This window comes from Cetorhinus maximus, chromosome 13 (assembly GCF_964194155.1).
Source record: "Cetorhinus maximus chromosome 13, sCetMax3.hap1.1, whole genome shotgun sequence".
Taxonomy (NCBI): domain Eukaryota; kingdom Metazoa; phylum Chordata; class Chondrichthyes; order Lamniformes; family Cetorhinidae; genus Cetorhinus; species Cetorhinus maximus.
The window spans coordinates 93,715,178-93,727,602 of record NC_135891.1 but is presented as its reverse complement, the minus strand read 5'-3'; the positions used below and the strand labels follow the sequence as shown (position 1 = coordinate 93,727,602).

The 12,425-nt window shown below is 39.9% G+C and overlaps 1 protein-coding gene across 1 annotated transcript; it reads right to left on the bottom strand.

Moving 5' to 3' along the window:
• Positions 1–6,886: 6,886 nt before the first annotated feature.
• Positions 6,887–12,154, bottom strand: pnhd (pinhead). Its single transcript, XM_078556332.1, has 4 exons — positions 11,912–12,154; positions 9,710–9,891; positions 9,541–9,599; positions 6,887–7,049 (listed from the first exon to the last, which is right to left on the bottom strand). Exons 1-4 carry the CDS (start codon positions 12,141–12,143, stop codon positions 6,890–6,892), a joined length of 633 nt encoding a protein of 210 aa, XP_078412458.1. The 5' UTR covers positions 12,144–12,154; the 3' UTR covers positions 6,887–6,889.
• Between the last annotated feature and the right edge of the window lie 271 nt (positions 12,155–12,425).

The following is a 12,425-nucleotide window of genomic DNA, read 5'->3' as shown; positions in this document are numbered from 1 at the left end:
ACTGAGGCTGTAAAGATTAAGCATCCCATGTGACTGTGCAACTGGTTGAGGTGATAACTTATTGCAGGCATGCGATAATAGTACAAACGCAAAATACTCCAGATGCCGCATATCTGAAATAAAAACAGAAGATGCTGGATATACTCAGCAGGTCTGGCAACACCTGGAGAGAAAAACAAAGTGAATATTTCGGTTGTGATCTTTAATCAGAACCATAATGGTACACAGTTATGTGGCACAACTCAATCATGTGCAGCAGTATAAAGAGGCCTGTGCACTAATGGAACTGTTTATCACAAGGAAGGAAGGAAAGAATAGGAAAAATTGGGAAGCTAAGGAGACAGCGCTAGAGGGGTAAAATGCACTGCTCAATTGAAAGGGTTTACAAAAAGCTAAAAATTGGCCTTGCTGATAAAAGTGGACTATGAGGGGATGGCTAGTTTATATGTTTAAGGTCTGCGATTCTGGTAGTCCATCTTCTATATAAGACAAGTTTGAAATGTTGTCGAGGTACAAACTTTATACAATATTTTTCTCACCTCCCAGTTCCGAGAAGGGAGGAGGTTTTACTCCAAATCCTAGACAAAGTACATCACAAAAGCAGATTAATGCCAAACCTTATTAACTATACAAATTGAACATTTTAATATATTTCAACAATCTAATCCAAATTCCTTTCACTTTCTCTTCACTGCCTCCTGAAATGACAGCTCTCTATTACCATATATTAAATATGTAAATTTTCTAATTAGCTTGTTATTTGCAATTCGGACAGCAGCATTAGTCGCTGGTGTGGGGCTTGGTGTGCAGTAAGACATTATCCTAAATTTAGCAATACAAAAGCCAAGAAATGGCAACAGGATGATCAAGCAAAAGGATCAATGCTGCATAATAATGTAAATTACTTCTAAGTAGCAGACAATTTCAGTAGACCAGTAGTAAAACTTACTGTTTTTAAGTTTCTGCCACTTTGTTTTAAAAAGTAGTGCTCATGGTTTTCCCAGATACAGTGAAGAGTCTTATCCGAAAGAGCATGAAGTGCTTCTTCGAATAAATCTGGTCATAGTGAGTTGCTGAGATGACATGGCTCCAGGAAACAGCAACTTTGGAAATCTCCTGCGAGTAGTACCTCCAATGTGACAAGAACTGGGATATTCTGGGCCACTATCAGCCTCTGAGCCCTGATGAGCCAATCTTCAAAGATCAGATTTGTCTTTGTATTTTTTATTCACTGATTTTCTGACTATGAATTGTGTATGAAGGTTTGTACTGTTCTTATTGTTTATAGGAACACGAGTAGGCTATTCAGCACCTCAAGCCTGCTTACCATTCAGTTTAGGGCTGATCTCTCTACATCAACTCCACTTATCCACCTTTGGCCCATATAACTTGATACTCTTACCTAATAAAAATCTGTCAACCTCAATATTGAAAATTTTAATTGACCCAGCATCCAAATTCTTTTGGGGAAACAATTCCACATTTCCCCCAATCTTGGTTTGAAAATGTACTTCATGATCACATTCCTGAATGGCCCAGCTCTAATTTTAAGATTGTGCCAAATTCCTCTACCAGAGGAAATAATTTCTCTGTATCTACCCTCTCAAACCCTTTTATGATTTAAACTCTACAATTGCATTAATACTCAACCTTCTAAACTCAAGGGAATATAAACAAGCTTTATATGAAACAAAAACAGAAAACGCTGGAAAGACTCAGCAGGTCTCACAGCATCTGTGGAGAGAAAAACAGAGTTAATGTTTCGAGTCCATGGTAACTGCCACTACCATTAACACCCCCTTTGTCTGTTTGTCTTTTGTTCATGACATCTTTGTCACTCCCTCCTTTGCCCCCACCTATCACTGGCCTTCTAGTCAGCTTCACAACCACCCCCCACCCCCTTAAACAGTATAAATTTCATCACATTTTTACTTCTCTTTACCTCTGAAGAAGAGTCTTACGGAATTGAAACGTTAACTCTGTTTTTCTCTTCATAGATGCTGTGAAACCTGTCCTCATAGCTTAACCCCTTGAGCTCTGATATCACTTTGATTAATCTGTGCTGTAGCCCCTACAAGACTAACATATCCTGAGGCGTAGTGCCCAAAACTGAATGCAACATTCCACATGGCATCTGATTAGCCTCTAGTGCAATGAAGGATAACTTCCTCCCTTTCAATTCCAGCCCTTTGAGATGCAGGCCAAGATTCCATTAGCCTTTTGGTCACAGTTTGCACCTAGCTTTTAGTGATTTGTTAAATCCTAAATCATAACTCAGAGATAAGCTTGTGTCAAATACCTAAAATATCTGTAAATGAATTGAGGATTTAATTGGATTTAAACTTAATGAGAGCCCATGGTACACAACTATGCAATCCACAAAGGCCAAAGCCTAGACACCCACTCAGTGGGTCAGTCGTTCCTTTATAAGTTCGCGGCTGTATAGATGTGATCTCGTGCACTACATATTCTCTCATCACAGCTCAATTCTTTTGAAAGAGATGGCATAATGTTTCTGGGGTTCTTTTACACATTAAGTTCAGTAAGTAACAAGGAATGCTCATTCTTACCAGTTTAGAAGTATCATTTGAGACCAGTAGTAAAATAAAATCCTAGAGGTGCAAAAATAGCAGAATTCCCAGCAAAACCAACCAATACATATAACAGAAATTCATCAGGTTATGCTCCAGGATTCCTGATATACCTGCTTCAACTGGAGGAGTACAGGACCCTCTGTTACCTGTAATTGGAATTCCAGGTGAGGGGCTGCATTTAAGGGATGGCAGTGAAGCTTATACACACTGGTAGCGCAGCCTCTATTTTGGCCCCAGAAGGCTCTTTGTGACCATAATCCAGGCCTGATTCTGGTTTCTGTTTGCTTTCTGCAAAACTTCACATTATTGGCACAGCTTCATGAGAGCTATACAGTTATGTACATCTGCTACTAATCCATAAAGACCCCAGGTTTGATCCTCAATGAGAAGAGCTTTTGGCTGCTATTGCAATGCTCTGTTCACATTACCTAAATTAATGTGACATCAGGAACTCTCATTACTGCCTCAAAATTACTGCCTTTTGATATATATATTAATGACACGGACGACTATACAATGCATAATTTCAAAGTTTGCAGATGACATAAAAATCAGAAATGTAGTAAACAATGAGGAAGATAGTAACAGACTTCAAGAAGGCATAGACAGACTGGCAAAATGGGGAGACGAAATTTAGCACAGAAGTGTGAAGGGAAACATTTTGGTAGGAAGAATGTGCCAAGGCAATATATAAACTCAATGCTATAATTTTAAAGGGTGTGGAGGAACAGATAGACCTGGGGGTGAAAAAAGCAAAACACTGCAGATGCTGGAAATCTGAAATAAAAACAGAAAATGCTGGAAAAACTCAGCAGGTCTGACAGCATCACTATCACTGACCTTCTATTCTGCTTCACCTGCTCCAACCCACTCCAACAGTATAAATTCCATCTCATTTCTATTTCTCTTTAGTTCTGAAGAAGAGTCATACGGACTCGAAACGTTAACTCTGTTTCTCTCTCCACAGATGCTGCCAGACCTGCTGAGTTTTTCCAACATTTTCTGTTTTTATTTTAGACCTGAGGGTATATGTACACATATTAGAAGGTGGCAGTAGAAGTTGAGAAGCCTGTTAAAAAGGATAATAATATCCCTTGGATTTGTTAATGGAGGTATACAATACAAAAAAGGGAAATTATGCAAAACCTTTATAAACATTGGTTTGACCTCAGCTGGAGTATTGTGTTCAATTCTGGGAATTACACTTTAGGAAGGATGTTAAGGCCTTAGAGATGGTGCCGAAGAGATTGACTGGAATAGTACCAGTTATGTGGAGAGACTTGAGAAGCTAAGGTTGTTCTCCATGGAGCAGAGAAGGTTAAGAGGATATTTGCTCGAGGTGGTCCATGGTGAATTTTGATAGAGTAAGTAAATAAGGAGAAACCATTTCCAGTGGCAGAAAGGTCAGTAACCAGAGGACACAGATTCAAGGTGGTTAACAAAAGAATCAGATGTAACATGAGGACACAACGAGTTGTTGTGATCTGAAATGCACTGCTGGAAAGGTGGTGGAAGCAGATTCAATAGCAACTTTCAAAAGGAAATTGAATAAGTAGTTTTAGAGGGCTGTGGAGAAAGAGCAGAGGAGTGGGACTAATTGGATAGCTCTTTCAAAGAACTGGCACAGGTATGATGGGCCAAATGGCATCTTTCTGTGCTACATCCTTTGATTTCATGATAATCATGAGCCACAACATAACCCAAACATTTCTTGGTGGAAGAGAGCTTTTTAATGTGCATTTTTCTGAAACAAAACCTTTAAACACTTCCCTTGTCAGATAACTATTTTACTTAAGAAACTGGTTAGTTCTGGTGCCCACATTAAAATTCAGCCCAAGGCTAATGGGTTGGAAGTTTCCTCTGTCAGGTGTATCATTCCTATGGGATATGTTGTATGGGAACAGTTCCACCCCAATTCCTGGTGTATCCATACAATTTGGCTTATATTGATAATCTCATTCAGAGAGACCATTAGGGTGTGAGAAATAACAGTAGGGAGTACAGTAGAGGGTGCTCTGAGGTTGAGGTTAAGGGAGTGGTGGTAATAAAGAACTTGCATTTACATAGCACCTTTCATGACCTTAGAACATCCCACAGTTCATTATAGCCAAGTTTACTTACTATTGTAGTGTAGGAAGATTTCAACTGTGTACTAGATACAGCTGTACCATAAGTACATCCTTTGGAAATGGGTTGATAGTTTTGCTACATCTGGTGCTCAAAATATCTTCTTCCAAGCACTTATGAACCTGTGTTGTAAGTGACCTGAGAGTGACTACTGTTGACAATGGGGAATGAAAGTGGAAAATAGAACATTTTTTAACAGCAATGTTCCTCAACATGGGCACAGAAGAAGAACCAAAAATTACAAAGAGGTATGGGGAATAATCTGCCAACTCATAGCATTAGGGATGGGCCAGAAAAAGTTCAGTGAAAGGCAGTGGGAACATTATCCTGAGGGCACTTTTAACTTCCACATATTAAAGTCAGCAGCAAAACTCCATCCCAAAAGATTACACTGCAGCAGATATAAATGCTATAAATAAAGCATGGTTGTCACAGCACTTCAACAGGTTGTGTTCATTTGAATTACTTCAATGTTTAAGCTTTACATTACAAGAGACACTTCCAGCACCTCTCATCAGCCTGATGTTTGCGAACAGGTTTAAAGGATCATCCTGCTGTGTGCTAGCTGTCAACATCCAACACCAGTTTAGCCAGTGGTAGAAACAAATCGGAGAGGCTTCATTTAATCACCTCACTCAATTATTTATATATTTTTATATCCTAATATTCATTTCAGGCACCAAATGTTTCATTAAGCCATTTATTTTTATTGGAAATGACTTTGGTTAAGCATCATTTACCTGAAACTGAATAATTGATTTAAGGTAGCTGTGTAATACTTATCAGAATCCTGGATTCTGCAGTATGACAAGCCTAATAAGAAAGTAAATACATAAAATGCTGGAAATACTGAAGGGATCTGGCAGTATCTGTGGAGCAAGAAACAGAGTTAACGTTTCAGGTTGATCACCTTTTGTCAGAGCTGGACAAATAACAAGCTTTTCATCTGTAAAGTTGCATTATTTATTTACACAGTAAAGCTTATTTTACATCTGGCACAGTATATCCATACTAAACAAGTCTTTGGCATATTGAATGCAGAGCTATTGCAGCTCAATCAAGAGTATAGGAGCCATTGGGAACAATCCTGGGGCTGCTTGTTGTCTTTCTTCAGATTGATTTGTATAATCTCTCTGCTAAAATGGGATCAATCCAATACAATAGGCTCAGCCCAGTTTAACATTCAGTTGAGTCCCAGTGGCTATACTTGCGGTTCAGTGCATAAAGATGAAGGGTCTGAAATTCCGACTGGGTCCTGGGATGAAGAGCAGCAAATCATCATTGGGGGACATCAAATGGGTCCGAACCTGGTCCTGCCGGGAAGCTGCCTATATACACTCTTAAATAATTTTCCAAGTATAGAAACAGGGTAAATTTTACAAGTGTCTCTCCCCCCACCCCATCCACATCGAGTGGCACCTCTGGGAAAAGTCAGGAATTCTGTACATCCAATACGTTCTCAATAGACTTTAGGGAAACAAATACTAGCTGAAAGCTGGCATGAAATCCACTGAAGTAACAGAAAAGGCCTTGAAACATGTGCAACCATTAATAGATCCCAGAGGGGATCAATTACTTTCTGAAAGTTCCCTTTGGAGCTGAAGGTTTAACTTACATACAATTCAGTGAGTCCTTCCTTGACTTCCTCTCTTCTGTCAGAACCAGCTTTGTTGCTGGTTGCTTGGGTGAGTGCTGCCAAGATGTGCTTACAGGCACAGGGCTCGCACTCCAAGGTTGCATATTACCCCATTCATGTGATTTGTGATCAGGTCCCAGGCTCAATACCTAGTATGTGCCGAGTTGCCAATATTTATTAATTGATCCTTGTGCCCTGACTATGGTGCTAAGAACTTAGCCAGGAATTACTGCTCCTTAACCACACTGTTAAGTAAAGGCATCAAGTGGGCTTATGATTGGATACTGGTTTGCATAAATCAAAAATGGCCAAATTGGAGAGGTAGTGGTGTCGGTATCCAGTGCCTGGGAAAGGAGGAACGCACAACTTACATTAAAGTAAAACATTAGGCAAGACAGCAGAGTGTTATTTAGGAATGTGGTGACATTTACTTTTCCTGGCACTCTGGATGTGAAACTAGACATCTGCCATACAGCAGCACTTTCCCATATTTGGCATTTGTTGATGTAATCCTCCATTGTCTCTCTGTTCACTATAAGCTTGACCCATGGCACTTGCAGGATTTGATGGCATAGACAGTCCTGATCTTTCCACGTCTGCTCCTAAATGTATGAGTTTCATATTCTTGCGGGAAGCAACCATTTGATGAGCCATCTTCACAAACCATGCACTGGTCCTTGCTCCGAGTACCCCTGAAAAAAATGTCAATAACCATCTACATCTTTGAGAGCAGGAGAATAGAACCCTGCCTGAGAAACTTTGGTCAAATATCAAGCAGTGCGTAGCTTAAACTGTGATGGAGTCCAAACTGACAGTCAATGCCGTTAACATGGAGATGTAGCCAATTTTCAACACATCCTGATCTTGTCAAAAATCCAACTGGCTTTTAAATACAATCAAACAACGGCTCAACATTGAGTTACTGCATCCCTGTTTTTTCAGGAAAGTCTTCCTTTCAAATTGATGAATTGACTGCCTGCAACAGCCAGAATTAAACAGAAGCCCTAAATGAAAGGAAGCAGAACTTGAGACAAACAGAATGTACATGGGAAAGTCAGCTCCCTGGAATTCATATCCTGAAACAAACTGGTAGAACTATATGGAACTAAACTCCTGTAAGTGTCTATCACAACATTAAAGAAATCTACTGGCAATAAATAATACTTTCTGCACTGAGGAACAATTACAAAACAAACCCCATCAGTAGAAAATATTATTTAAAAAGTCATACCTATAGTAATATTATAAACACTAGCTATATCAGAGCATCAAACAGAAACTGGATAGTTTTTAGTGACTCTGAGATCAGATACCTCTTACTGAGTTGCTCAAAAATTGGGTTCCTCTCAGTAAATTAGACGGAGACTGGGTGCCTCTGAGTGAGGTACATGGAGACTGGGTATCTACCACTGATGTTACAAATAAACCAGTTATTTTACTTTTAACCTGCCTTTAATATTGCTTTGGCCTGCTGAATAATTTGCATTGTTTATACCGTGTAAGTGGAGCATGAAATAAGAAACCATTTTTAAGATTGCAAAACATCAGGACCAAGGTCTATAGTGCTGGATACCAAGGAGATGAGGTTAGTCAGTTTATATTTTGATTAAGTGAAGCCCATCTTGTGTACTAAAAGCCTAAAAGTTTTGGGTGAAAAAGGCTAGGAAGTAAGGATCCTGTACATTCAACATTTTAAAGGTCTCGCTTTTAAATTAAGGATCTATGGGTGTCTGAGCCTTGAAATGACTTTCAATATTATCAGTAGCTCATCACTTAACATGTTCACATTTCTCTGACAGCTATTTTAAAACAGCAGTAATTTAAATGAACCGATGCTTCCCCTGAAATTGTGATCCGATGAACACTTTAGGAATGCACTAAGTATTCTTCTGGTGATAATGTTATGGTTTCTTAAACCAGTTTGGCAGAAAGGATTGAACAATTGAATAAAATCCTAATCAGGAATGTCTTGAAAGTATGTAAATCCTGTCAATAGATCCGAATAAAAAGAACTCTGATGCTCAATATCATCATAAAATAAGAAATTATCTCTGGCTTTCTTTGCTTCTTTGATGTTTCTATTCCTGTGCTGCTCCATTTTATAAAGTTAATTCCATTTTACTGCATCATTAGCATCAAAGCAAATTCACTTAATCCTGTGTGCCTGCTCTATTTCAATATCCATTTATCTCCCTTTCCTTTAACTGCCTAGCTAACTTGTTTTTAAATGTTGACACGGTGGTAGAATTTCCTTAAGGATTCTCCCAATCTCCTTCTGTAATTTTGGCAGAAACACTGAGAAACAGCATCAACAGCCACTTATACTGTTGCCACGGGATTTCTGTGAATGTTATTGCGAGAGGTTGGCGGAACTGTGTAGATATTGTACCCTGTGGTCTCTGCTTCAATCACTGACACCAGTAGTACATTCAATTGCCTCTTAAGCCTCTTTGTAAAACATTGCTGCTGCTCTCCATCATAAATCTCTTACATTTAATTATATCCCCTCATTTTGGACTCTTCAATCACTGCAGCCGGTTTCTATCAGTTCTGCCCCATCCTCTCATAGTTTCAAACATCCTTTTAAATCACCATGTTATCTCTCTTCAAACACAAACAATTTTTCACCTCAGTCTTCATTTTTGTATTTCCTTATAGCAGGCAGTATCTTGTCAAATCCTCACTATACTCTTTATTATCTTCACATTCTTCCTGGAGTATGGAGCCAAAAACTACACAAAGTGATTCCAACTGTGATCTCACTATGATTAAGTATGAATTTGCCACTACATCTTGACTTTTATACTCTACACATCTTGTCATAAAACACACCATGCCATTAGCCTTTTTTGGCCTTCGATATTTGAGGTGCTGCTTTTAATATCTAATAAACCTGAACCCCTAAATCAGTCTACTCTTGCTCACAACTCAGCCTTCCCCCATTCAAAGTATGATTACTATTTTTAAAATGTTCCTCTTGCAGCATTACAGGGAGAAGCTGCTTCTAGAGCTTGGACGCCGAGCCTCTGTAGACAGCAATACCAACTCATTTAACTTCCAGATCTGCCATAGAAGTCATGGCATCCACTGGTACATTATTATTACTGAAACTCAGCATCAGACTATGTCTTTTGGGAAATATACCCATGGGGATGGGAGAAGACTAGGACCAGCTGTGCTTACCTTAAGAGATGGCCACTTCCTGCAGTACACACTCCCAAACATCTGCCAACATCGATTTCCTGTAAGATTATCACAACAAAGAGGAACAGTCATTTCAGGAACCCTACGTATGAACAACAGCCAAACGCTGAGCAAACTGCAGCTGCGGCGTAATTAGCACCTCCTTTACCTTGAGCCTCTCTTCCTTCTCACCGCTGGAGTTAATGGTGATCACATAGTAATAATCCACATGGGGCAGTCTGTAACAGTTCTCTCTCATCTCACATAATTCCACAGTTTGAATAAGCTCCAATCCATTTGGACTCTCCAACACAATTGATTCAAATTTGGTGGGTACACATCCCAAGCCACCTGCAGGGAGTAAACAAAACAAGGGCAATATACTTCAGGAAAAATCCCAAACTTCTTCCTTGTGAATTTACTCAGGGAAAATTACATAAGCAGCCATCACCTCAGAGGGAGCTACATTATCCTAGCTCTCAGCAGCGATACACACTTGTTTCTAATATAGTCATGACTCTGCACTTTTGGCATTAATGCTGTGCAACTGATGCCGTGCAGTTGTAGGAAACTTAAATGCTATGCAACTTTGCTGGTGTTAACTCAACCTCTACCACTACCTGCAAGAAGTGAACCACCATCCAACTCTTTTTAATTCTGACAAGAATAATATTTACCATAATTTTTATTTCTTCCTAGAAGTTAATGGCCTGGGAACCACCACCAACCAACTTTCCTGTCATTCATTACCCCCCACCTTCCTTATCATCCCAGCTATCTTCTGCCATAATATTTCTCCTATTGAAGATTTCAATTTGGATGCAGCCATGTCTGCTGGAAGTGTCTGGAATGCTACTGATGTTATAATACATACATTACGGGCATCAATGAAAATGAAAATTGGGAGAGATGGAATGGGCTGTCATTTGCCACCTGTTTTACACTATCGCACACAAGGACATAATCTAGCCCCCTGAGACCACACATTGAGATCACTTACTGAAATTATACGCCAAAGTTACACAGTGGACAGAATTTTCCTGACTGGGTGGGGGCGGGCTCGGAGGTGGCTTCCTGCCACCAGTAGCATCGAGAGCATGCTCATAATGAATTCCTCTCAGTCCACTTCCTGGCAGCCCCTTACCTGGTCTCTGCCTAGTTTGAAGGTGTTTACCTCCTTGCCTCACAAAAAGGACATTGGCAGTGACACTTTCATTAGAACCTCTTACGGTTCCGGTTCTAGAGTGAAACCCTGAATTAACACAGTTTCATAGGATAGCCATCAAGAAAACATTTCCACTTGTAGGAATCCAAAATTACGGGATATAAGAATAAGATAATTACTAATAAAACCAGTAAGGAATTCAGGATAAACGTCTTTACCAAGCAAGTGGTCAAATGGAATATGGTTAGAATGTGGAACTTGCTACCACATGGATCTGTTGAGGTGAATAGTGTAGGTGCATTTCAAAGGAAGCTAGATAAGTACAAGAAGCAGAAAGAAGTAGGATATGCTGGTAGAGTTATATGTAGTAGCAGGAGGAGGCTCATGTAGTGAATAAACCTCAGAGTAGAGCAGTTAGACCAAATGGCCTGTTCATGTGCTGTAAATTCTGCGTAATTTTCATTTCCTTGTTTTGCCTAAACACTCAAATAATGGGGCAACAGTCTACCGGGTTGAGAGTAATGCTACAGAATGTTATACTAGAATGCTGTTGCTTTTATTCCCTTTATTTTCATTGAAATTCCCACCTCTGCATTAACTGAGTGCACAGATTAAAACTGAATGTGGATTCCCGAGCAGCCAATCACCATTAATTCACAACCTTGCAATTCAATTTTTCTTATTTATTGCTAATGAGGACTGAAGCCCTTTAGTTCCCTTTAGTTGCCACAGTGTCCCCTCCCCACAGAGAATAATGCATTTTGGAAAAATTTAAATGAGGTCACCCAGGTGGATCAGGAGAACACTTCAGTTGTGCAGCAGCACTACTAATTTCCACCAACACCCCACTCACCCCCTATCCTCCACCCCCACATCAGTTTTTTCAGGTGAGATGTTAAACTGAGGCTCCCTCTAAAATGGCCATAAAGGATTCCATGGCTTTATTTCAAAGCTGAGGAGTTAGCACCTGTTCTTCTGGTGAACTTTTATGTACTTAACCAACGTCACTAAAAACAGATTTTCTGGTCATTCTCACATTGCCGTTTGTGGGAGCTTGTTGTGTGCAAATTGGCTGCCATCTTTCCTAAAGTACAACAGTGACTACACTTCAAAAAGCATTTTATTGGCTTTGGGACATCCTGAAGCCATGAAAGATGCTATATAAATGTAAGTCCTCTGTTCCTTTACTAATAGCTCACCAAGTACCTGGAGCTGTTGGGTTGGAACACCTGCCCACATCTACAGTGACCTCCAGTGGACTGTCAGGTGAGTATGTTTTCAGAAGAAGCGATCGAACGCATGCTGTAGGCCTCGCATTGCACTGACACTCCTCAATCACCTCCAGCTCTCGGGCTCCATCAAACAGCAAAAATTGCTCAACCCTTATCCGCACTGGCTCACACAAAGAATCACGTGGGCACGATGACCCCATTGGCATCCTAGCCCGTTCCAATGTGTGCTCCATCTGCTTCTGGAGAAAGGAGAATAAGCGATGTGAAGCAATTGAGACAAGGTTCTAACTGAATCTGATACAACGTCCTGAATGGTCTTCAAACTAAATAACACATTACCAATTCCTAATAATAATTGGACGATCAGGTCCATGGTTCCAGTGCATTTCATACTGAAATTCCATTTCTATGGGATTCACCTTTCTATTTCTGCAGAAATTCTAATCGAAACTGAAACTTCCATTTATGCTTTAGAGAAGAACTTTTAC

Excerpts from the sequence above, each read along its gene's own strand:
- pnhd (XM_078556332.1), bottom strand. The coding sequence starts at position 12,143 with ATGCCAATGGGGTCATCGTGCCCACGTGATTCTTTGTGTGAGCCAGTG. Across the intron at positions 9,892-11,911 it reads TTCCAACCCAACAGCTCCAG|GTGGCTTGGGATGTGTACCC; the intron begins GTACTTGGTGAG and ends TACTCCCTGCAG. Across the intron at positions 7,050-9,540 it reads GGAAGTGGCCATCTCTTAAG|GGGTACTCGGAGCAAGGACC; the intron begins GTAAGCACAGCT and ends CATTTTTTTCAG.